Here is a 27,272-nt window from a genome sequence, read left to right as displayed (position 1 = left end):
CTTTTCCCACCGCCTGCTCTCCTTAACGCCCTCTCCTCCTTTTCTCTCCTCCTTTCTGCTGGCTGGAGAGTGCTCTGATCGTTTCTCATCATTTATTTGCTTACTCTTTTTCCCACATGATGCAGAAAAATGAAATTATTAAGTGATAGCAGATCAGATCCCAGTCTGAAACACTCCCTTGCTCACCCTCCTGTTCTGTTGATGAAACTCCTGCAGCTACGGTGGCCTGTGAGGACCAGTAGCTACCGTGATACATGACAGGTATGATCCGTTTTGCCAGTACAAATTCTTTAGTGCTTCTTTTCCTTCTAATTACATTCAAAAACACGTTACTAGTTTGTCCTCTCTGTGTTGCCGTAGTAACATGAAGGTGTAGAATATCATCCTGTATGGAAGTGGATCCATCCCTAAGGTAGATATTAAATCATCATCCTGATACAAAAATGTGTTTTTTGCCAATTCTGCTCATATACTGCGCACTGTGCCTTTAAGAAGAGTTTCTCTTCTGTGTTTCAATAAATGGGAAAAATGGTAAATTGAGAGCAAGAAAATCATTTTTAAATCAAATCAAATGAAAAATATGTGTTTTGATTAGTGACTTTTTATTTCTATCACAAGAATTTAGTCTAAATCATTGAATTTTTCCTTTTTATCTGCAGTTACTGAACTCGATTTTCAAAAACAAAATCAGACTCTTGTCCTTGGATTCGCCTCATCGTCTGAGTCTGGATGAAATTTTTTAATGTAATATTTTCTATTATGATTTATTATCTGTGGAAGGATCATTTATTATTTCATCAAAACAACACAAATGTTTTTGTTTTTTTCTGTGTGCATCCACTATTTTAGCTTTTGCTTCAGATGCGTCACCTTATCCCAGCTCAGCTGGTCCTGCAGAAACCCAACGCCCAGCGGATCAGAACCAGCTCTACAGACGCAGACTGAACGTCACCAAACACTGACAATAAAATGTTAATTACACGAGCATTTACTGAACAAAGGCTAAAATCACTTCCTCATTTGTCGTCATAAAATTACAATATAACAATAACCTCTATGGTAAATAAACAAATAAAGTTCTATTCTACTCTATTCTGTTCTATTCTTCTCTATTCTATTCTTCTCTATTCTATTCTACTCTATTCATTTGAAAATGCCTCAAACCAAAACAAAAAACATGGAAGCTTCCACTGGGGTTTTTACCATACCCCTCGAGATCAACTGCATGAACGCAAAAACATTTCACAACAAAATTTAAAAAAAAAAGGAAAAAAAAAAAAACATCACAAATTTTAAAAAATACACAAAAACACGACAAAATTTTAAAAAAGAAAAGAAAAAGAAAAAAATAACCCACTAACATTACAAATTGAAAAAAATAATGCACAAAAACATTTCACAGCAATATTTAAAAAACAGGAAAAAAAAAAACGAACATTAGAAATAAAAAAAAAATACACAAAAACATTTCACAACAAAATAAAAAAGGAAAATACACAAACATTTCCATTTAAAAAAATTACACAAAAATTTTTAGCAAATACACATGTCTATTCCAATTTTTAAATATTAAGAAAGTAAACATGAAAAACCCTAAAACATTTCACAACAACATTTAAAAAATACACAAGTATTCAAATTTTAGGAAATTAAAATATCAAAGATTTACAAGCCATAATTTAAATAGATAAATAAATAGCTTGTTGGTAAAAATATATATATATATATATATAATGTACAAAATCACATCATGCACTTACAAAAAAATGTTTGTTTCTTGACATATTTTTTTTTCATTTTGTGAAGTGTTTTATACAGTGGACTCTTAGGACCACCGTAGAATTTTGAGACACCCATCTCTACTAAATCTAGGAACAAAAAGATTTTTTTTATCTTATAGATTTGGTTTTTTTTGCTCAACCAAAAATTTAGCATTGTCTACCGAAAAAGTAACAGGAATCTGTAAATATCAGGGTGCAGATTCAGTAAAATGACCCCCTACCGCCCACCCCTTCACCAGGCCCTGGAAACCCTCCACCCAGGTGCTGTGAGCAGGTTTGTCTGATGGTTGGCTCAGATATCTCCCCCCTCCTGATGATCTCTTCCTCTCTAAATGTTTGGGATCATCTCAGAAAATGAGTCAGATTTCACACCTCGCATCATCAGCAGTCAGTCAGTGAGGCCTCCTGCTCCTCCTGCTCCTCCTGCTCCTCCTCCTCCTCCTCCTGCCTGTTTGCTTAACTGGAACTAACAAAACGAGTGTGTTGGTAAATATTTGAAATCCCCTCTTCGATTGGAGGCCACTCTGTTAAAGCAGCAGCTGACCAGCAGGCTCTGCCTATTGATGAGCTGCAGCTAATCCATCGCATTTCCCTGTAAATAGCTTTCTGCATGAGAAAGCCCCCCCCCCCCCCCCCCCCCCCCCCGCACTGTAATGCACGAGCGTTTTGTCACAGGGCCATTATGAGGCTGTGTAGCATTAGCCTCTTGTTCGGCTACTCCCACTCCCTCTGCTGCTTTTCTCATTCAGGAGCCACACACGCACGGCCTCCCCGCGCCTGTTGTGCAGGTATTTCCTCACCTCCTCTACACCTCCTCTGCTCCTTCTCTCGCGCTCTGATCAGGAGCTGAAGGCAGCTTCTTGGAGACACTTTCAGCCTGAACACTCCCTGATGTCTCCATGAGAGCTGGCCTCTCAAAACCAGGACCGAGCTGCATCCACGGCCCTGGTATTTCTCTTTCCACGGCGTGTGATTCAGGCTGCGCTCGGAGGCTACAGCTAGGAGCGCGTAACCATAACAACTGCGCTCTGATTGGCTCTCCTGGCACGGGAATTAACAGGGGCGTCATCCAATGTGAGCGCAGGACGCGCGCCGCGCTGGCAGAACCTCGTGATAACCCAGGCACAGTGATGCTGGAAGTGGCGGCGTGAGGTGAGCCTGAAGGAAATGCGTGGAGCCCCAAAACAAAGCCGGAGCGAGGGATGAAATGTCAGGAATGAGCCGCCTGAATGACGAGGTTTGACGAGTTTCCGCGCGTCAGGAACATGCCCGCTCCCTCCGTCAGCTGGCGCGGCTGAGCCTCTCCTCCGCTCTGGATTTTGGATTGTGACAAGTGCCAGGACTGGACCCAGAACAGGACCAGGACTACAATAAACCTCAAGGATTGTCACCCTGCCACCTCTGGAGGTTTCGCCCAGTTTTCACCTGACAGCTCACACCTCCCGGAGCCAAGACGTTGTTCCCCGTAGAGCCGGGCGTCCCCAGTCCGAGCAGCGCAGTCCGTGTGGACAGGTCGGCACTCGGCGTCCTGCAGGCCGGAGACATGATGGTCCACTGTGCCGGCTGCGAGCGGCCGATCCTGGACCGGTTCCTCCTCAACGTGCTGGACCGAGCCTGGCACGCCAAGTGCGTCCAGTGCTGCGAGTGCAACTGCAACCTCACCGAGAAGTGCTTCTCCAGGGACGGGAAGCTTTATTGCAAAATGGACTTTTTCAGGTAACAGAGAGAGGACTCGGAGCTCTGCAGAGGAGCTCATAACGACACGTTTCACTCAACAGGAAGGAGGTTTGATCTGCTCCATGTCTCTGCGTAAAGGTGGAGAAAAGAGGAGGAACAGATCATTTCATGTTTGCACAATTAAGGTTTAAATTTAGTCTTAAAAAAATCCTAAAATGCAGCAGATAAAATGTGAAAATAACAATAAATCAAAGGGAATAAATTCAGCATTTCAGCAGCTGCAGAATGCGGCCTGAGCTGAAATTACGCGTGCGCATCAGGGGTCAAAATATGAACTCAGAGGTTGGAGTGCTTACAGAATTTGCTTTAATTAAAATTATCTGAAATTAAACAGATTAATTTTGTATTTTTTATTCTCTAAAATAGAGGAAGAAATTAATTTTTTAGGACTCAGGTTTTAATTTATCCAGAAAAATAAAAACGAGTCACACCATGAAGCTCAGATCAAACCCATTCAAAGTGATGGTTTTATTTAATACTGGCACGTGCCTGGTTTTAATGTTTTTTGCACGTGCAGACAACACTCTCCCAAACAGCCATTAGGCCATTAACCGGTTCACAGTTCCCCAAAAGTGTTTCAGGTAATTGAGTGATAAGTGAAGCCCTTGTTTGTCCCGCCGCTCTCTGTCTCTTAGCATCATTTTCATTTCTGTGTGCGCGTTTTTACCCCTCCCCAAACTCTCTAATGACATGTAAGACACATTAGGTTTTTTTTTTCCTTTTTTTTTCTGTGGGGACGCGCTGCTGCTGGCCCTGCGCGGCCTTGGCCATCATTTTACGGCAGGTCTGGATTTAAATGGTCGAGCCATTAGCTGGGCGAAACAGTAATCACCCTAATATGTCCATTTGTTGTGTAAGTAGAGTTGTGCCCTTTTCCCTGGGAGGAGGAGGAGGTGGTGGTGGAGGTGGAGGAGGAGGTGGGGGGTGGGTTTGGTCATGCATGTGAAAAAAACAGGGAGAGTGAAGCGATACCTTTGCAAATGGAGGGACAAGCCGACATTAGTGTTAAAACAATGATGCACAAAGGAAGAGCTTGATTTCACCCGAAGGTTTAAGCACCCCCACCTCCTCCACCTCCTCCACCTCCTCCTCCTGGAAATCCAGGTAAGGCCGAGCAGTGTGAGCCTCCAACACCTCATAAAAACAAACATCAGATTCAGCTTTTTAAAGCATCCAGCAGGAGGAAGCAGGAGGAAACAGGAGGAAGCAGGAGGTGACTCCCTCCGCGTTCATTTCTCTCATTGTGGCTCAGAGGAGGAGTCCTCTCCTCCACCCAGTCTGTCTCAGTTTAACGCGGTGAATATGGATTAAGAGCAGATTTTCACGCTAAGATGCTCTCACTCTGCCTAATCCTGTAATATATCCTTCGCTACAATGTGTTGATTGTCACTAATACGGTTTGCGTGGGGTTATTGTCACAGCACCTCCGTCAAAATAACGAACAGGCGCTCAACACGCGGGGTTTGTCAGCCTCTCAGGAAATAAAAAATAATCATTCACAAAAAATATTTTGTCATCCAAACATTTCCCAACATCAGGACTAATATATTCTTTATTAATCAGGGAAACAACGCAGAATAAATTCATTATTTTCTGTTTATTACGAGAAATAATCAGTTTAATTTTACTTCATCGAAATATCCGGAAGGAAAATAATTATCTTTTATAAATTAGGAGTATTTTTTTTATTTTGATTTTAATTTGACTTTTATTTCCTAATTATTTTGAATGATGCAGTTTTATTTTTTTAATATTGGAATCAAAAGACTGGAATCTTTCTTTATCATGTTTTGAGAAAAATGCATTTTACGCATTTTTGGAGACACTGTTGCAGATATTAGTGCAAATCAGAATTAAATCGCTGTTTTTATTTACACCTAACGAATTATCATCACAGATTGATTATAAATATATTTTGTTGTGGTGAATTCTCGCATTAATAGAGATAAAATGTGTGTTTTTGCTGTTTTAAGCGTGTGATGTTTTTTCCGTTTTTACGCAGCTCTTTGCTCGATAATGATTTTTTTTATTTTTCTCTTTTAATTTGAAGAAATAATTCCTGATGAATATAAATTGCACTGATATCATGTCATGTCCCCCCTGCTCCTCCCCAGGCGGTTTGGCACCAAGTGCGCGGGCTGCCTGCAGGGGATCTCTCCGAGCGACCTGGTGCGTAAAGCGCGCAGCAAGGTGTTCCACCTGAACTGCTTCACCTGCATGGTGTGTAACAAGCAGCTGTCCACGGGAGAGGAGCTCTACGTGATCGACGAGAACAAGTTTGTGTGCAAAGAAGATTATATGACCTCCGGAGCCATCAAGGAAGTCAACTTGAACTCAGGTAAGGGAACAAACGGAGACGCGTGCGCGCTTTGCTTCCTCCTCTCTCTCTCTCTCTCTCTGTGCGCGCTCAGGTTTTTTAAATCTGAGACTTTCTGATACAAATGTGGGGTTTTCTGAGCAGAGTCCGCGGAGAGAGTCTGGAAACAGCCTTGTCAGCTGAGTGGCTCCAGTATTTACCTTTCACAGGACAATGGCTCTCTGTTATTGTACGCCAGGGTCTGCTGGGAGTGTTGGATGCTCTGCGCCTCCTGCTCCTGCTGCTCATCACTGTGCGAGCTCACGAAGAGCCTCTTTGCTACTAAACCTCATTTTTTATTTCTAATCCTATTTATCTGTAATTTTTGTGTGCGTAATCATGTCTCCAAAATTGATTTTACGCATTTTCTAAAACTCCTCCAAAAAGAGAGAAATATATTTTTAAAATAACGAAGAAAATAAATTAATGTTTGGATGATTTCATCCATGATTGTAGCACAAATATCTGCCGAATGTTTCCAGGTGTGTTGCGCATCTCAAGGCCTAATCAACCTCCCCCCTCTCCCTCCTCTCCCTCCCGGATCGTGACCTCCCTCCTCCCTGTCTGTCCCCTCACAGTCTCGTCGTGTACGGATAGGAGTTTATCGCCGGATCTCCAGGACCCGACGCAGGACGACATAAAGGAGACGGACAATTCCACCTCCTCTGATAAGGAAACGAACAATATTGAGAACGAGGAGCAGAACTCGGGCACCAAGAGGCGGGGGCCCCGGACCACCATCAAGGCCAAGCAGCTGGAAACGTTAAAGGCCGCGTTTGTGGCCACACCGAAACCGACTCGGCACATCCGGGAGCAGCTGGCCCAGGAGACGGGACTGAACATGCGCGTCATCCAGGTGAGGAGGGGCTGTCTTTGTGCGCGAGACAAAGACGTATCAGAGAGAAATGAAGGATTATAAATCAGCGGAATGACTTGTTAATTTCACTCCGAGCTTTAATTGAAGGCCTCGTTATCTGCTGCAGAAACGTCCACACATGATGTGATCTATTAGCAGGAGATCCAGCTTCATGAGGGCTGTGTCTGCCCTCTTTTATCACGTTCACCAAAACATACAACAGAGTTTACGCGTTTTCCAAACAGGCTGCATCTGATTCCTCCATAAAAAGAGACAGAAATAATCCAGGATGGCTGCTTTAAAACACAGAATAACACCTTTAGAGGAGGAATCATCTGATTTTTAATTAATTGTTTTTTCTTTTTTAAATTTTAATCATGCATTTCTCCTCTCTGTTCCAACTCCTGTGCGTCATACCTGCAGGCGTCCCTCTCCTCCTGTGAAATCAGGATCTTGTAATCCCATTTCTCGATGCGCAGATATCCTGGTTTGTTTTGTGGAGGACGTCACTCGTGTTTTGTTTCAGCTGCGCAGCCATGAAATTAATGAAAGGTTTCATTTGGTTTATGCCAAAAGCAGCAGAGGAGGAGAGGAGGAGAGGAACCCCTGCACACGCACACACACACACACTGAGGCACACACACGCGTAAACAAACATGTTCTGCAGCGTAGCACTGTTTTTGGACCTGTCTCAAACACACACACAGACACACACATGCACACACACTGGTGGTGTCTGGGTGCAGACTGTGTCAGGATGATTAGCACCATCTCTGCCAACTGTGATGTGGCTTTTTGTGCAGTCGCTGTAATTATCGCTGATTTCACAGATTTACATCCCACCCTCCCCTTTCCCACCTCTCTGCTCTTACTCACTTACAGCCTGCTGCCTCTGCTTATTAGAGGAGACCTCATCTATATCACACACACACACACACATACTGCAGCCTGTGTGTGTGTGAGCATCAGCAGAGCTCAATCAATCAGCCAGCCTCTCCATCCTCTCCATCCTCTCCCTCTGTCCGTCTGTGTTTGTCGCTCGGAGCCAAAATGGAGTCTCTGTTTCGTCATCCTCCTCCTTCCTCATCCACTGTGTGTTAAATACCACTGCACTCAACACGGGGAGCCACACACTGATTCTCCAGCATGTGTGTGTGAGTGTGTGAGTGTGTGTGTAATCCCTAAGCAACGCTCTCTGGAGGGGAGCGGGAGCATTTCCATAAAAATGTAGCCTACAGTTAGACGATTGTTCTCAATAAGCAGGTGTCGCCTTTGCCTGCTGGAGCACGCAGAACACAGCCTAAGTGGTTTTAGGTGTTTTTTTCCCTCCTCACTCTCTCACTCTGTGTGTGTGTGTGTGAGAGTGTGTGTGTGTTTTTGTTAATCTGCAGCACAGTGGGATCCTGCCTCTGGTGCTGCCTCGCTGGGGTTGAACATACATCATTACGCAGCCGCGGAGCTGGATGTGTGATGCGCTCCTCACGCAGACATTCTTCCATATGGCGTGTGATGGTTTCCCCCTCAAATCCTCCTTTGTTCCCTCCTCAAAGACGCGTTATTGAACAGGAGTGATGAGCCTTTTTACTCCCTGATTTATGGCGCTGACTGTTTATTTGAGCCGGCTCTGCGCTGCGTCAGGGTTTTACATTTAAATCACTCTGCGCTGCGTTTATTTAAAACCCAGAAAATGTCTCAGTGACTCCAACACCTTCATCCTGATCCGTTTCTTTAGTATTCAACTTGAAATAAGTAAAAGTAGTACTAAATGTATGTTAGAGGGTACCAAGAAACAACCAGTCTTCTTTACTGATTACTGAGGATACTAACCTTTCAAAACTGATAGAAATAGAAAATAGAGGAAGTCTTCAAAAGGCGCTGAATCTTGTGTCGTTTCTCAAAACTTCTGCTGAAGGGAACCTCTATTTATTTATTTATTTGTTTTAAAAAATATATTAAGAAAAATAAAATAAAATACAATTTAATAAAAAAAAAATAAAGATAAATAAATGAAATAAAATTAAAAATAAAATTAAAGATAAATAAATGAAATAAAATTAAAAATTAAATTAAAGATAAATAAATGAAATGAAATTAAATAAAAAATTAAAGATAAATAAATGAAATAAAATAAAAATAAATGAATCAGATAAAATAAATGATAAATTAATGAAAAAATAATTAAAAAATGAAAATAATTAAAAATGAAAATAAATAAACAAAAAATTAATTTTAAAATAAAAATTGTTAACGGGTTCCTTTAAAAATGCTGAAATAAAATAAAAAATTAAATTAAAGATAAATAAATGAAATGAAATAAAAAATTAAATTAAAGATAAATAAATGAAATAAAATAAAAATAAATGAATCAGATAAAATAAATGATAAATTAATTTAAAAAAATAATTAAAAAATAATTAAAAAATGAAAATAAAGCAAAATTATAAAATTACTGCTTCATGAAAAGCTCTTAAGTGAGAGTCAAGACTTCCAAGTTGGATCATTTTCTCAGTTTTTCGTCTTTGCGTAAAAATGATCGAAACATTCAGAAATCTTCATTTTTAGCCCCTGGATGAGAGCAGTTAAAGGTCAGAGCAGTGTTATCATGTTTTGATGCTGTCTCCCCAGATTTGACCTTCATTAAAACTCCAGATTCTGCATTTATAGACTTTCAAATGTCGCAAGAATCCGTCTCTCTGCTTTAACTCCGTCTCCAGCTTCATTAAAAACACTGAATCATCATAAATTAACTGAATAAACATATTTAGCCTTTTCCTGCTGGATGCCACAAACCTTTTTTAAACCTGAACACAATCAATATTGACACTTAACTCCGAGCTGAATCAATGCAAACTGAAAGAGGCCCGAACATCAGAGTCAATCTGTGGCACAGGTGTCGGAGACTCTGCGTCTTCCTGGCTCTGAAGGATCAGATCTTTTGCATTTTGATTGATTCATGGCTCCAGCGCAGACTCTGAAACACTGAGCATGAAATTGAAAAGTTGAGTAAAAATGTAAAGGAAGCTGATAAATATTCATGTGAGTTCAGCTCGGTCCGCTCGGCTCTCTGTGCTCGGTGGGTGGCGCTGATGGAGGAACCGTGGGGTCTTAAACATGACGCAGGAAAGCTTCATCAGGTGATGAGATCAACTCTTTTGTTTTTTCACAGGTTTGGTTTCAGAACAGGAGATCCAAAGAGCGGAGGATGAAGCAGCTGAGCGCGCTGGGGGCGCGGCGACACGCTTTCTTCAGGGGCCCGAGGAGGATGAGGCCCCTCGGAGGGAGACTGGAGGATCCGGACATTCTGGGACCTGGAGCCTACGGATACTATGGAGGTAATGAGCTACACCTGTTAGCATGTTGTGTGCGGGTTGTGAAGCATTAGCATTTTTAATTTGGGCGCTTTGACAAAAAGAGGCGAGAGGAAACTTTACTTTAGCTCAGAACAGAAATTAACACATGATGCTAAAGATGAAGGTGAAACAGAGACTTAAAGACACCAGTGACCATAAGGACTCTCTCTGTGTCTGTATCAGATTTTCAGGGGTACCTCAACACAGATTGTTCAGAGTGACCCATACATAAACTCATGACTCACATGAATGCAGAAAGGTTAAACTGAAATTTGATGAATGAGACATTTCAAAATGTTAAAAACACAAAATGTAACCCAAACAGATGATCCAACATAGATACTGATGGGTACCCAGACAGGAAGTCTGAAAGATTATTTACATTCCCAAAGAGGAAAAACCTCATGACAGATTCCTCATTATAGTTTTACACCGTTTCTAACTATTTAACTTGAAATAAGTAAAAGAAGTACTAAATGTATGTTAGAGGGTACCAAGAAACAACCAGTCTTCATTACTGATTACTGAGGATACTAACCTTTCAAAACTGATCGAAATAGAAAATAGAGGAAGTCTTCAAAAGGTGCTGAATCTTGTGTCAGTTGTTTCTCAAAGCTTCAAACCTCTATTTATTTATTTATTTTAAAAAATATATTAAGAAAAATAAAATAAAATACAATTTAATAAAAAAAATAAAATAAAAGATAAATAAATGAAATAAAATGAAAAATAAATAAAATAAAATAAAATATAAATGAATGAGATAAAATAAATGATAAATTAATTAAAAAATAATTAAAAAAATAATTAAAAAATAATTAAAAAATAATTAAAAATAATTACAAAATGAATATAAACAAAAAATAATTAAAAACGAAAATAAACAAAAAATAATTAAAAAATGAAAATAAACTAAAATTAATAAAGATGAAAATAAATAAAAATAATAATTAAAAAATGAAAATAAGTAAACAAAAAATAATTTAAAAATAAAAATAAATAATGGGCACCTTTAAAAATGCTCCAACAAGCAGGGAAATGATACTTTGAATGAAACTCTCAATTCTTCCTCAAACAGATGATCGAGGGTACCCCATAATAAACGGTAACATGAGCTGAATGGTGCCTTTAAAAGATGATAATGGGCAGTTAAACCAGCTGTAAGACCAGAGTCAGTACATCCAGAACGCTGCTGCTCGGGTCCTGACCAGAACCATATTAGACCAGGTCTCAGGTCTCTGCTCCGGCTTCCTGTGGCTCAGAGACAAGACTTTAAAACAGCTCTGCTTGTTTACAAGTCTCTTCATGGTTTAGCTCCAAAGTACACCCCTAACATGAATATGAACCAACTCGGTCTCTGAGAACCTCAGGGAGGGCTCTCCTGCTGGAGCCCAGAGTCAGGACTAAACACGGTGAGGCTGCTTTCCAGTTTTATGCTCCTAAAATCTGGATCAGTCTGCCAGAAGACGTGAGACAGGCCTCAACTCATCCTTTTTAATATTTTATGATGTGATTTTTGGCAATGATTTTATTTCAGCTGTAAAACACTTTGAATTACCTTGTGTATGAATTGTGCTCTACAAATAAACTTGTCTTTCCTTTAAAAGATGCAAAACGGTCCCTCAAACTGTGAGGAGGTACCAGGAGCTAAAGGAAACTTAAAATCAGAAACAGATACTCAAAGGTTCCAAAAACCAGATGTTAACTGAAACTAGTTTATATCAGACAAGCACCGATCGTGATCAGTGATTGGCCCATCCTTACATCTGAAACTGATCTTATAAAGATTTCATTGTTTCACAGGTATCGTTCAGTGATTTTCACTGACATAAGATTGGAATAATGAGGGTATATTCAGATGATTCAGGATATTTATTCTGCCCTTGGGTAAATTCAGTTCACAGTGAGTGAGTACTCTCGTGTTATAGGCACACAAAACAGCACGAGACAAAGTGACGACAGTGCTTAGGCTAAAAGAACAAGAAAGACAGCCCTGAGACAAAAAAGCAAGATAAGTTAAAACATCAGGGGGTAAAAGGCCTAAAATATGTCAAACCAAGCTAAAAGAGAAACATGTGCCGTTGATAAAAACAATTTGAAAGAAACCGTACAAGGAATAAATAAATTAGTGAGGTAAAGTCAGTTCTGTCAGTTATAAAAGATAAAAAATAAAAATGGGTATCAGCAGGTCAGGCTCTTTGAAGATCGGTGATTGGACAGAAAATTGTGATCGGTGCACCCCTGGTTTATATGAGTTTAAGGGACCTTTACAAGTCAAAAGAAGTCTCTGATAATGTGTCTGAGAAAATATGCACATGGGTGCTTTGTAACAGCAAAAGAGCAAACAGTGCTGCTTTAATGAAATGCTAAAGGAAACTTCATAAAGGATTATCAAGGGTTCCTTGAGACGACGCTAAATGGAGTCACATACAGGCCGTTACTTAAAGTTTCTGCTTATTCAGCTCGTTTATAGAAACTAGACTCAACTTGTGAGTTCTTTAATATAAGAAAACTTTAAACTCTTTAATTAACAGTCGATGCTAAAGGGTACCTCAAACCTGATGTGTTTTTAACCCTAACCCTTTTATTTAAAGCTCTGGTCTACGATCTAAAACCCAGTTTGTCTGATGAGACACATTTGAAAAACGCAGACTCACTCACCCCTCCCCTCTGTGTACCAAGACCCCGCCCCCCAGCTCGTATCGCTCTTCTTCACCTCTTAACAACACGCCCCCTCTGACAGAGCAAGAAGCTTGCTTCAGCCTTTTCTTTGAAACTTTTTGGTTTTCTTCCCTTCCCTGAGGAGGGTCACAGTAACAGCTTCCTGGTTTGGGTCTTTCTCTGGCTCCATGACGCTTCAGTAGCTGAGCAGCTAGCTGACGTGAGAGGGGTAGTGGGGAAGGACGAGGTGGGACCATGGGCAGGACGGTGCAAGGGAGATGGATTGGATGGACTCACAGATATACTGAATGGATTTTTTTGTTCTTTTTGGTCTTTATATTGTGTAGATGTATAAACTGTGTTGTTAGGATGTACAAAGCTTCCACATCGTAGACCATAGCTTTAAACAAATCAAACTAAATTTTGGGTATCTTCGTCATAACAATGAGGTTTGTCCTGCAGCTGAAAGACACCTCAGTAAAACTCTGATTGGATGCTGAATGATACCCCAAAACAGATTATCAAAGGTACCCAGAGACAGCGTTTAATGGGTACCACCATAAGTCGATCATTGGTACCAAGTGTAGGCTTTGACAGACGCTGAAAGCTAGCTGAATGTGAGGGGTACCTTGACCCAGCAGATGAAATTCACCCATGAAACCATAAAAAAGATGTTTTTTTTTCTTGATGTATGTTTTTATGTCTGATGTTGTCCTCGCTGTGGTTAAAAGTTGAAATATTGTGAAACTTTACGTCTACTTCCTGCAGCGACTCGCTAACATTGTTCCTGTCTGAACGCGGCGTTTCTGTGGACATAGAATGTGGCGTGTTTTTCTTTCATCTCCTCGTCTTTTGTACAGACGTACGGCATATGATCCACTTTATTTTACTCTAACCTTGGGAACCATTCAGCCAGGGTGCTTTCACTTTCACTGGGAGTTTTAAAAACATCTTTAAAGGACTTTTGTTAACACATCAACACACAGGAGTGAAGTCTGCTCCTTATGGGAGGAATGCGGTGGCTTTCTTCAGCACATACGACACAAATCAAAGCTACGCACTTCAAATGAAACGCTGAGATGTCACACTCGGGTGAAGTTGAACCCTGTGATCTCTCACAGGTGACTCCTTTAGTTTCACTTTCTTTCTGAAAAGTCGTCAGCCCCCAGCTTTAAAATAAACCTGTCGAAGAAACATTACCGTTAAAGATTCTATAACAGAAGTTTCTGGAGTGTTCGAGAAAGTTTGACATGATGGGAAAAAGACAAAACAGCCTGACAGGAAGTGGATTAAAACACGCCGCGTGCTGGGAACGAGATCTTTGAGCTGTCATAGCGAGGGTGAAAAACTGTCTAAAATCAACCTGTGGCTCTGACCCCGACGTTAAACACATTTACTGATGTTAGAAATCGAGTGTTTGAACTTACTGCTATTTTAAGACACGTCTCCTCACTGATGCTCGCTCTGTCTTTGCTGCTGCTCTCCCTGCTCGGTTTCTGAGTCTTTTCTAAAAAAAGTGGTTGAATTTGTGTCGCTGATCATGAGAGTTTTTAATCTACGTCTGATGTGTAAACATGATTAAGATAAGCTAAATCTGAGAGGTTTGTCTGTCAGTCAGTGAGGACAAAGGAAAGGGAGGAGAGGTGTGCTCTCCCCGCCTTTGGTAACTGGTTATTATCTTCGTCAAGAGCAGTCCTGATGGATTTATCCTGCTGAACTTGAGGGTTGTTGATCCGTCCTGTCCATTAAGGCTGGGATGATTCGCTTTTCTGTTACGATTTTGTGGGGTGCCGATTCCTTTTAAATTGCGATTCTTCGATATTTACATTTTTGCAATTTTTAGTTTGCTTTTTTAACACCAGACCAAGGGAACAGTTAAATGATGATGTTAATGTCTACAGATTATATCAGGAGCCATATTTTCCCATAAAATGGCGTAAGTCAGAGAGAAACATTTCGCCCTCTGCTGGAGAAAAGTGGAAACTTTTGGCGCAGCTGAAACAAAACACGAGTGGCGTACGCTAAAATTTAAAAACGTGTTCCTAATTTTTTGTTCCTTTATTTTAAAGAAGATGATTCAATGCGTATGTTGTTTTATGTTTGATCAGTAGGTGGCGCTTTACAAATGTTTCAAGGTGTGTGTAGGAGGAGGGAAACAGTTTATGACTGTGGCAGCGTGAGTTCTGGTTTCTATGTGTTGGATTTTGGATTTGTATGAGTTTAATTCCTGTTGAATGACGTGAGTCAGAGAGAAACATTTCGCCCCCTGCTGGAGAGAAGTGGCAACTTTTGAAATGAAGACTGAAACTAAGATTTTGAATTTGAAAAAAAAAAAAGATTTTTGGTCAAAGAATCCTGATTTTGATATTGCCAAACAAAAAATCCTGATATATAACGATTTTTTCCTCCCACCCGTCCTTTCTATGTAGGACGTCTTCAGAGAGGCGCCAATTTACAAAAAGCACTGATCAAGTGAGACAGGAAGTCTAAAAAGAGCCAGGTAGTTTCAAAATAAAACAAACTGTGTCAAAACCAGATCATTTTTGAACCAAGGGGCAACATCCAGTTTAGAAAATGAAGCTGATACATTGAGGATCTGCTTGAGTCTGGCTACAGAAAGACCAGAAACCACGAAAACACCCAGTCATAAAAACATGTTTACAGCCTGGTTCAAAAAACAGCTTCGGTCTGAAACACTGATTTCTCCATCAGCAGTTTAGGAAATATTAAGACCGTTTGATCATCTCAGGTCATGTGACTAATGGCGCCCTGTAGCTGTTAAAAAGGAAGTTTTAAGCTAGCGTCACATCCAACATGGCTACGTCCGAGGATTGGCTTCATTTGACTGTTTCAGGAACAGACGGTGACGTCGTGGAGGCTACGTCCATGTTTTATACAGACTATGGTCATAATGAATTAATAAATACAGTGCAGTCATTGCAAGAAAAATTAGAACAATACTGTTAAAATTAATTAAAAATAAATTTAGCTAAAGTGCAGGAAGTGAATCAAAACACAGGTGCTGGTCCACCTACCTATCACAGGTAACTGGCTCCACCTCCTTCTCATTCATCCCCGCAGCGTCTCAGCGCTTTAACACAGTCGGACGCTGAGCGTCTTCTGACTTCAGCGGGGAAGCGTAGAGTGGTTTGTTCCACTGTGGAAACTGGACGGTCATTGGATAAACGCTGGGCTTTGTCCCGCCCATCGGACGCTCAGCGTCTCTGGGGGTCTATGAGGCAGTGGGCTGGCCTGGACGCTGGGCTTCTGCATGATGATTGGATGATCTGTCTGAGGCTGAATCCCTTTTTGATTGACAGTGAAATGAGCCAGTCAGAGATCTTGAAGTATAACCCTCCACCGGAGCATCTTCTGAGTTTTACAGTCAGGTGTTCTGGACTGATCCGGAGGTTTTATCGATCCTCAGCGAGTTTACCTTTCTTAAAGACGAAAAAATGTTTAAATAAAAAAACAAATTTATGATGTAGGCTGGAAAAAGCTTCCCCTCCTGGACTGACCAGCAGCCGCAACTGATCGAAAAGCTCAAAGAGAAAAGAGTGAAATCATTCAACGAACAAAACACTGAAATTATGAATTTGGATTTAAATGTTTTAATTAACTTACGTGGTTAATTTTGACTCTTACACTCAGACTCTCCTGTTTGAGATGTTTCCACGTCAAGAAATGTTTTCAGCCTCATCAAATCGAACATTTTAATCAGGATCAAGCTTCCTGTTTGTTTTCGTCCACCTCAAGGAAGATATTTTTATTGACAAGACGACTGACGGATAATTTACGTTTACAATTCTGTCTTCATTCAGCTCATCTTCTCAGAAATGAACATTTGATATCAGTGATATTATTACAAACGCTGAGATTTCAAGTGGTTTTGTAGAGATCAGCTCTGCTGTTGGTGTCCGGATTGCAGGACGGGGTTGGATGGACTCAGAGAGGGAGATGAGATGGGTTTCTTCATGTAGATGGATTTTATCTGAGTTACGTTTGGTTGTCTACTTTTGTTAGAGGCTTTCGACCAATCAGAATCAAGTATTCCTCTCATCTCGTTAGAACTTAAAGCTTGATTTCTGTAAATATCCTCCATGTTTGCACTGTGAGCTTGTTTCCAGCTGTTTCTCTGTTTCCTGTGATAGTACCAGCTGATGACTCGCTGAGCTGCGTCCACTCTCTTCTTTTTAAATCACACGCTGCATTTCAAACCTGGAGTTGGTGTTCAGACTTGGAAATCGATACCCATTCAGAGGAAAACACTCATCAGGACTACTTGAAAAACAAGGATTGTGGAGTATTTTAGCCTCCACTGGTCAAGATGGATCCAGGAAAAATCTTTGATAGACAAAAGTGTGCGGGTGTCTGATGATAGCATCGCGTTAAAGCAACAACGGCCCCACCGTGAAGTGGAGGACCAAACCAAACACACCTGTGATTCTCAGAAGTCTGATTCCACAGAAACAGACGCCGTGTTTTTATACGTCTGCTGCACGTCAGCCTGAAGGAGCCGCGCTCTGAGGACACAATGGGCCTGAGCCGTCAAGGCTGCAACTCAGAGAGTGGGAGGAGAAACACAGAGGACAAAAACATCTTCCCTGGCTCTCATCGCTCTGCGCTCGCTGCTTTCACACCCTTTGTGCAGCAGCAGCAGCAGCAGCGGCACAGGCCTCTGCTCGCCGCCTGCAGGGGGGGAATGCCTGTGTGTGGCTTGGTGTGAGTGTAATCATACACACACACACACACACATACACACCATCCAGGCCACAGCACAAGCTTGTTGCTTAATCTCAAGGTCGGCCAAACGAGCGCGGCGTGTTTGTGATCGAATAATGAGCTTGTTTGTGGAAGTCATGTCAGGTCTTATTGTCTCTGTTGATAATTCCCCTGCAGCTACACGCTAATGCAAAGCGCTAAAGCAGAGCGCTAAAGCAGAGCGCTAAAGCAGAGCGCTAAATCAGAGCGTGGCTGTAATTGGACGACGTCTTTCTCTGAATCTCGTTAGTTTCTGATTTTGCTTGAAGAAGGAGGGAAACATCTGTCAGGGGCGGAGGAATGATGGAGCAACATCTGGGGCGGCAAACACAGGCCACCACCGATCTCACGTCAGGGTGGAGCTGAGGAGGAGGAGGAGGGTTGAATCTTGCTGTTTTCTGGTTGTTTTTCCAAATGCTAATTAAACTCTGAGGTTGCGTTGAGTTCAGGTTGCAGCGACTGGCTAAGTCATGCGTGTGTTAGCTCAGGGGTGGCCAACAAGTTGGAGACCAAGAGCCACAAAAACTACCGTGGTACTACGAAGAGCCACACCACAAAGACAAGTTTCTGTTTTTACTGCAGGAGACATGAAGTTCCATCTATCTAGATAGCTATGAGCACATTAGCGATGTAGAGAAAAGAAACCGAAACTTAAGTATCAATCCCATCATCCAAGTATTGATCAATACTGATCACAACGTTGACATCATTATATCAATATTTGAGATTGATTGGTACACCACTACTCATAACTATATGTATATAATATAATTTTTTTTTATGAATGGTTCAAAGAGCCAAACACAGAAGGGCAAAGAGCCACATGTGGCTCGCGAGCCGCAGGTTGGCCACCCCTGTGTTAGCTTGTTGACTCTTATTAACGCTCTATCCTCCCTCTGCTGTTCCTGTCGTCAAATGGAGGTCATAAAGTCGCGTCCATGAAGTCACATCCAACTGAAACATGGTGTCAGGCTACGCTAACGTTGATGCTAAAGGTCTGATCTCCGTCCGTCTAGCTCTTTATGCTAAAATTCAAAAATACTTTGGAGCCGTTATAAAGTTTCTGTTTGTTTTAGGTTTTGTCTCTAATTTTTGTTCCTTTATTTTAAGGAAGAACATTCAGTGCATATGTTGTTTTATGTTTGATCAGTAGGTGGCGCTTTACACCAGAAAATGCATATAGGTAAACTCAGGTTTTTGACTGTGGCAGCGTGAGTTCTGGTTTAGATTTTGGATTTCTATGAGTTTAATTCCTGTTGAAGAAGAGCGACATGTGGCCTTGCTAGTCCCGGGATGGACCCCCTTTTTCCTTCAGACCTGCCTTAATCCTTGGTGGCATAGATTCAACAAGGTTCTGGAAACATTCCTCAGAGAGTTTGGTCCATGTTGACATGATAGCATCACACAGTTGCTGCAGATTTGTGGTCTGAACATCCATGATGAGAATCCCCCGTTCCACCACATCCCAAAGCTGCTCTATTGGATTGAGATCTGGGGACTGTGGAGGACATTTGAGTACAGGGAACTCATTGTCATGTTAAAGAAAGCAGTCTGAGATGATTCCAGCTTTATGACATGGAGCGTTATCCTGGTGGAAGTATCCATCAGAAGATGGGTACACTGTGCTCATAAAGGGATGGACATGGTCAGCAACAATACTCAGGAAGGCTGGGGACTTTTTTTTTTTTTCTCTTTTTTTTCTTTTTTTTTCTTTTTTTCTTTTTTTTTCTTTTCCTTTCTTTTTTTTCTTTTTTTCTTTTTCTCTCTTTTTTTCTTTTTTCCTTTTTTTCTCCTTTTTTTCTTTTTCTTTCTTTTTTCTTTTTTTTTCTCTTTTTTTCTTTTTTCTTTTTTCTTCTTTTTTCTTATTTCCTTTTTCCTTCTTTTTTCTTTTTTTTCTTTTTTCTTTTTTTTCTTTTCCTTTCTTTTTTTCTTTTTTTCTTTTTCTTTCTTTTTTTTCTTTTTTTTCTTTTTTCTTTTTTCCTTTTTTTCCTCCTTTTTTTCTTTTTCTTTCTTTTTTCTTTTTTTTCTCTTTTTTTCTTTTTTCTTTTTTCTTCTTTTTTCTTATTTCCTTTTTCCTTCTTTTTTCTTTTTCCCCTCTTTTTTTTTCTTTTTTTTTCTTTTTTTTTTCTTTTTTCCTTCCCCCCCCCCCCCCCTTTTTTTTTTCCTTTTTTTTCTCTCTTTTTTATTTTTTTCCCTTTTCTTTTTCATTTTTTTTCTGTGGACTTTAAACCATGCTCAGTTGGTACTAAGGGGCCCAAAGTGAGCCAAGAAAATATCCCCCACACCATTACACCAGCAGCAGCAGCCTGAACCGTTGATACAAGGCAGGATGGATCCATGCTTTCATGTTGTTGAGGCCAAATTCTGACCCTACCATCTGAATGTGGAGCAGAAATCCAGACTCATCAGACCAGGCGACGTTTCTCCAATCTTCTATGGTCCAGTTTTGGTGTTGCTGTGTGAATTGTAGCCTCAGTTTCCTGTTCGTAGCTGACAGGAGGGTCACCCGGTGTGGTCTTCTGCTGCTGTAGCCCATCTGCCTCAAGGTTGGACGTGTTGTGTGTTCAGAGATGCTCTTCTGCAGACCTCGGTTGTAACCAGTGGTTATTTGAGTTACTGTTGCCTTTCTATCAGCTCCAACCAGTCTGTCCATTCTCCTCTGACCTCTGGCATCAACAAGGCATTTTACCCACAGAACTGCTGCTCACTGGATATTTTCTCTTTTTGGGACCATTCTCTGTAAACCCTAGAGATGGTTGTGGGTTAAAATCCCAGTAGATCAGCAGTTTCTGAAATACTCAGACCAACAACCATGCCACGTTTCGTAAATGCATTGAGTTAACGAGCAGTTGGACAGTGGCTGGTGAGTGTATATCTGCTTTTTTTTTAAATGCTGCAAAACTTCTCTCTTGATGCCATCAATCCTCTAACGATCTGTTTTTCTCTTCTTGAAATCTCGTGTTAACTGAGGGAAGACGACCTGAGTCTCTCTCTGAGTTTTATAAATAAAGTCTGAAACTCTGGGACATATCAGCGCGAGCACACCTGCGTACATCAAACATTGCAGCGAGCTCTAAATCTGTCTGAAACTGCTCAGGAACACAAACACGTCAGTCAGCGTTAGAGCGTCTTTGTGAGACTCGGAGTGTGCAGCAGATTTTCAGTGAAAGCAGGAATTTGAGCTGTTTCCTGTCATTAACGTGTCAGTTTGTCGCTGCTGCACCTTGAAGTGAATTCATCAAGCTTTGCTCCGACGTTAAGGAGAGGAGGAGGTTTTTTAACCCCAGGTCAAAGTCTCACAAAGTCTCAGGATGTAAACAGTCGAGTTTTTAGACCACGACTTTGGTTCTGAGACTCTCATGGTCCACAGAGGCTGGATCCTGCAGACTGAGACTTTCTTACATGTGCATGCTTCCCATTTTTAAAGTGCTCTCTAAATTACCGTAACTCCTCAACAATGCAGGCAAGAAAATTCTCCTTGAAGAAGAAAAGTCGAGCTTTTCTAGGATATCAGGGGTGTTACGTTACTGCACAGGAACCAGCGTGCATTATCATTTCAATCACAGGTGATAATTAAGCGAGTTATTCTTATTACCGTAACTCTTCTACTAATTGGGCAAGCAAAAAAACGTCCAACAGTCCCTGACAGCAGAGGAGATGAGATCATTGGGTGATACCTGCTCCTGTTATTAGAAATAAATGAATCATGAATCCTTAGATTGGAGGAGCTGCTTCACCGACCTGATACTGAAGTTAAAGCTGCAGTGATTCAACCTTAAAATCTGAAAACAAAAAATACAAAAATGAACGACTAAATAAGCCAAACCAACTACCAACGCACAATGATGGAGATTTAAGGCACAAGTCTGTAAAAACTTGAATCTGGCACATTTTAAGTCCCAGTTGTATGTTTGTTTTGCTTGATAATGGTTGAATTTTTATTTTATTGTTTTTTATTTTTTTTTGTTTAGGGTATTTCGTCCGTTTCTTTCTTCTTCTCCTGTCCTGTCTTTGAGCTCTGATTACACCCCCTAATTGTGCTCAAAAACTCACCAAAATTGGGGCACACCTCAGATTCATCCTAATATTCAATATAAATCAAAGTTGACCCCCAACATTCCAAAATGTGCTCTTTAGCGCCACCTAGGCACACTAAAATGGCTCTCAATGGCAGTAGGAATGTCATAGAGAAATCAAACCAGTGTCAAAATGTTCGTCTCATTGAGACACACAAATTTTATGCTAACACCCCTGACCTATCTCAAACAGGAAGTCAGCAGTTAGCCTTTCAAAATAAAAGTATCCCACAATTTTTGTAACAAAAAAAAGTGGAAAAAAACTAGGTAAAAAAATGCCAAAAAAAAGTAAAAGAAATCAAAACAAAAAAGAAGCATCAGTGTTTTCCAAAGTAGATCAGTGACAGCTTTGAAACTCCAAAAGAGGCCTCCAGATTCTCATGTGAGTAATTTCTCTGTTTGCTGATTCATATCACAATCTTTCCAAGTGTAAATTATTTCCTAGTTTGTCGTAAATTTTTCCTGTGAATTCAGAAAAACCATCAGAAAGTCATTATTATTTTTTAATAGAAAGTTGAACTTTGATGTTTTAGACTTCCAAATCATTTCCTGTCACCGCCATACCTTTAAAAAACATTTCATATCCATTTCTTTTAATAATATTTTGGGTGTTTTTCAGTGGATGTGTCCAAAAAAAGGTCTGCAAGTAGATCTTAAAGTGATGACACCATAAATGAGGACAAACCTGTTGTGAGAATCTTGTTTTTTGTGATATCTTGACACATAAATCTGTCCGTGTGGCTCGTTCTGAGACACGTTGAGTAGAAACCAGACAAACTCACTCTTAGCTCTGAGTGTTTGCAGCGTCTCTTCTGCCCCAAGCGTCTCTCAGCGTGCAGGTGAAAATCAGCCGATGGTTTCAGATACAGATACGTCTTTTTTTTCTGATAACGCTTCATATCCTCAGTCTTACTACGAGGAAGCAGCTCAGGTTTAATCTGGGTCCTTCGTCCAGCAGGAAACGTTGAAACATCCAGAGGAGAAACTCTGCAAAACGTCAAACTGAAGGATGATTTTAGAGTCTGAGCTTCGCCGTAGATACAGATATCTCATTTTTAATTTGAGAGAAACTTTAAGATGATATCCCTGAGGCTTTTCCCGGTGCTTGGGGGTCTCCCAAGGTCTCCTACCGGCCTGGTCTGGGTGGGCCCTGAATCCTTCATAACTGGATTTTCTGACACCCTGATCTTTGACTACTGAGGAGGAAAACACAGAGTCCAATCAGCCAAAGAGTTCAGTCACTTTGAATCCAAAAACTTTATTGAAAACAAGACATTTTGGGCAAAGTGAGTTGATGGTTTTGCAGAAAACCAACCAACACCGATCTCCTACACTCAGCTCAACGACTCAGTGTCCACTCTCAACTCTTATCCTCCTCCAAAACTCTTCACAGCCTCCCACAAAAGACTTTTATACCCCAAAAATCTTTGATACCCTTGTGTTTGGCATTTCCTTCTGTATCTGATGATCTGAAAGACCTCCCTTTCCCCAATCAAGCATGCTGATGTCCGTAGATCCGTATCTGGAAGGTGTTCAAAATGGAAACTTCTGTTTAACCCCAATTGTTGTAGGCTCAGGTTCAGTTTCTTCAGATGTTTCAAGGTTATTTCTGTCAAAGCCTCAAACCTCAAAGATGCAGGTCAGCCCAGTGTTCGAGGGGGACGGGCTGGGGGTTTTGTGGCTTTGACACTGGGGGGACAGGAGAGGACCGGCTGTTGGGGTATTGGCATTAAAAACATATTTACAGCCTGGTTCAAACAACGGCTTAACGGTCTTAAACGCTGATTTCTCCATCAGCACACGCTGTACGCTCAGTGAATATTTTTTTAGCTTCACGGTTTAGAAGTTATTAGGATTATCTGATGTCCAATCAGAGACACAGCTCAGGTCATGTGACTGCAGGGCGCCCTGTAGCTGTTAGAAAGGAAACTCACAGTCGATGTCATATCAAATGTGGCTGCGCGCGCGGATTGGCTTCATTTCACGGTTTCAGGAACAGACGGTGACGTAGTGGAGGCGGGTTTTAACATTCAGCGAGCTCAGCGATTGGTCAGTGTCCGGTGACATCCCCTGGACTCTGGGCTGATTTTGTAGACACTGAAAAGGTGTTACCTGTCACCTGTCAGGGCTGAGGTTTTATTTACAATTCTGTTTACTCCCACCCCAAAAGCTGAGGGGATGATATCTGGAGAGGGGACGGTATGTAGACAACAACACCCCAGGTTTCAGAGGTGGTCTCCTCGTGGCGTCTTCAGCCTCAGGATCTGAGCTGGTTTAGGAACCTCTGGTCCGAGGCCTCTCGCTCTATTTCCTGTGGTTTTATTGACAAAAAGAAATCATGGTGAAATCAGTGTGCTGATGTAAATAACACCCACTGTTAGCTCTGTGTGCATTGCATGCTGGGAATAATGGGGCGTTGGAGCTGCAGACATGACGGAGTGAGGACACAGGAGCTGGCGGAGCTGCAGGGAGTCTGAGGTCTCATTTCAGAGCTCCTCTTCCAGATCCTGAAGTTTGAGCGGTGCCGGGCGGAGGTGGGGGGAGGAGGTGATGGAGGATGGGGGGGTCCGTGGGGCTGATCGCTTGGCTGCGAGCTGAATGAGTGAGGGAGACGGAGGCAGTGAGTAAAAGCGGAGAGAAGTGAGGTGGAGAGGTGTGGAGTTGTTTATACACTCAGATGAGGCAGTCGGAGAGCGCTGGGTTGGAAATTGGACATGATCAATTCACCCACTTAGGTGGAGGTGGAGGTGGAGGTGGAGGTGGAGGTGGAGGTGGAGGTGGAGGTGGAGGTGGGTGGAAGCGCTGGGAGGTTTTTATGCAAATGCTTTCAGAGAAATCTCACCTCCTGTTTTCTCTCCTCAGAGTACCAAGGCGACTACTACGGACCAGGAAGTAACTACGACTTCTTCCCCCACGGCCCTCCGTCCTCGCAGGCCCAGTCCCCCGCCGAGTCCCCGTACATCCTGGGCTCGGGGCCGGGGGCCATGGAGGGCTCGGGCCACCACCCGTCAGACGACCAAAGGTTCACGGACATGATCTCTCACGCAGAAACCCCGAGTCCGGAGCCGGGCTTACCCAGCTCCCTGCAGCCCGTCCCCGGGGAGGCTTACGGGGGCGGACCCAGCCCTCCGTTCTCGTTGGCGAGCAACTCCAGCTACAGCGCCCCCATGTCCCACCAAGGCCCCGAGATGGGAGAAAGCACGGCGTGGTAGAGGACGCACGCAGCGCAGAGCGTGGACCCTCCTGGGCTGACGGTCAGTCCGGTTCATTCAGGAGAAACAGGAAGGAGGAAAGCCGGGCTGGCGTTTCTGCAGACGGCTTTTTCAAACCCCCCACGGATTAACGGGCAGGAACCCAGCGCGTGGCGCCCAGTAGACACTCCAAAGCATTTCCTGTCCTGGATCACGGACTGGACTTGAATTATTTTACGGTAAATGTTGTGAATCCTCGGCGTCGCTCCCGTCATCGCTCAGAAAACTCCTCAGAGCAATACGAGTTTCCCACTCCGGCTCGGCGTCACAGAAATCACAGATGTTGCTTTAAATATTCTCACTTTTATGTCAGTGTGTCACATCAGAGCCGGCTTTCCACACACACACACACACACACACACTCACCTACGCTACACACACACACACACATCTGCGTTCTCCATCTTTGCTTTAAATCTCTTAATGCACAAAAAGTGTTCTTGATCAGAGCTGGAAAGAAGGATGTCTGCACCATTATTCAAAACACGTACACAATTACACAGACACTTGTACTCACTCAAGCACACACACACACACACACACACACACACACACACACGCAGAGAGTCTCACACCCATCCATCCACCCGGCCCTGATAGTTCTGCCTCACAGACTGCTTCACCTGACCTTCCTTTTGTTACTGTCCCTTTTAAAAAACATGTTTTAATGGAAATGATTTTCAAAAGAACATTGAGCCCATAATGGAGAATCTCCTTCAACAGCTGAGGTCTCCTTCCTCTAAAGGCACAAAACAAAAGAGGGGGCAGACAACATCTGTGACATTACCGCTGCACGTCTGCTCACAACCTCTCATTGCCATCTAGTGGCCTTAAAACGCACCCAGTCCAGACCCTCAGCCCGGTCCTCAGCCCGGTCCTCAGCCCAGTCCTCAGCCCGGTCCGGCCGTGTTTACATAAATCTGCCGTTTGAGAAAGATTAAACAAAAGCTTCATCTTTGGTTTTAAAGCTGCTGCAGAAAGGACACAGGAACACAGACCAGGAGCAGCAGAAAACACTTCAGACCTTCATCCCCCACACGTCTCCGTCTCCGTTCGTCCACCCTGAGCTCACCTGGAGTCTCGTTTCTGGAGTTTCCTTTAAACATTGTACAAGATTTAGAGAGAATGTGTCTAATTTCTGATGTATTGAGATATTCTTGGATACAAAGGGGAGTGTGTGTGTGTGTATGTATGGTGTGTGTGTGTGTGTGTGTGTGTGTGAGTGGGGAAAGGGAACGTGGCTGTATTATTTCTATGTAAATAGCACTGGTAATAAAACCTTCTCTTACAACACGAGCTCCTGGATTTCTTCAGTAACGTCACGTTGGAGACATTTTTAAAACAAAGAAAAAACATCAACCTGAGAAAAAATGAGGTTTAACCACAAATAAAAATATGTTATTTATTTATATTTACTCTCTGTTTAAAGAAAACAAAATTTAAAGAATCTCCCTTTTGAAACAGGCTGAAATAATCCATTAGCATCACAGCATTATCACTTTAGCTAAATGTAAAAAAATTCAGAAATACGAAAACCCCTTGTTTAATTTGTATTTATTATTTTTTTATTCATATTTGTAAATTTTTACATTATTTTGAAAATATTTTATTTTATATTATAGTTTATTAATATAAACTTATTTTAATTCAATTCAATTTAAGTCCATTAAATCGAATTAAATATGAATATTTCTTTGTTAGCTAAATAAGCAAATAGGATCAAATGTCAAAAAATTGATAAATATTTTTATATTTTCAGATATTTTAAAAAATATATTATTTCATATAAAATACTATTAATATAGACATTATTACATTTTTAAATTTTAATTTAATTCAAGTCCATTATTCTTTGAGACTGACAAAATATAAAAATCTCTCTGTAAGCTAAATAAGCAAATAGGACCAAATATCAACAATTTGATTAATATTAATTTATTTTAATATTATTTCAAAAAATACTGTTTTGTTTTAATTTTATTTAAATAAACATATTCATATTTTTCAATTTAATTTAATTCAAGTCCATTATTCTTTGAGGCTAACAAAATATAAAAATCTCTCTGTAAGCTAAATAAACAAATAGGACCAAATTTGAAAATTTTTTAAAGCTTAAACTGCCTGTTTTTATTTTATACATCATGAATATTTTCCATAATTGATTTATTTGATTTAAAGGGGGGGTGTTGGTAAATTTTTTTTGTTAAGTCTTTATTCTGTCCCTTTAATCTGTCTGTAGCTCTGATAAATCTTTCTATCTTTGATTCACAGCTAAAATATGTATTTTTTTAATCACACTTCTTTTTGTTTGAGACACTGTCTCTTTAAGCCCCCCTGCTCCAGAAACCCCCTTTCATCTGATTGGCCGTCCCTCTGGAGGCCTGATTATGTCACTAAAAATGATGTTTTCTGAAAGATTCTGGAAAACTCTGGTTTCGTGGTT

General features: G+C 41.3%; 1 protein-coding gene across 2 annotated transcripts; it reads left to right on the top strand.

The window, feature by feature from the left end:
* The first annotated feature begins 727 nt into the window (after positions 1 to 727).
* Positions 728 to 26,064, top strand: lhx5 (LIM homeobox 5). 2 transcript variants are annotated; one of them, XM_074690932.1, is made up of 5 exons: positions 728 to 744; positions 5,633 to 5,856; positions 6,453 to 6,730; positions 9,897 to 10,062; positions 24,441 to 26,064. In XM_074690932.1, coding segments are annotated over exons 1-5 (1,020 nt in total). In that variant the 5' UTR covers positions 728 to 742; the 3' UTR covers positions 24,791 to 26,064. The 2 variants fall into 2 exon arrangements, with proteins under 2 accessions (XP_074547033.1, XP_074547032.1); XM_074690931.1 differs by lacking the exon at positions 728 to 744 and adding an exon at positions 2,672 to 3,497.
* Positions 26,065 to 27,272: the final 1,208 nt, after the last annotated feature.

This window comes from Halichoeres trimaculatus, unplaced genomic scaffold, assembly GCF_033239565.1.
Source record: "Halichoeres trimaculatus isolate MK-OKI-2021-1 unplaced genomic scaffold, fHalTri1.1 fHalTri1_scaffold_16, whole genome shotgun sequence".
NCBI classification, from domain to species: domain Eukaryota; kingdom Metazoa; phylum Chordata; class Actinopteri; order Labriformes; family Labridae; genus Halichoeres; species Halichoeres trimaculatus.
This window is presented reverse-complemented; position numbering and strand designations above follow the sequence as displayed.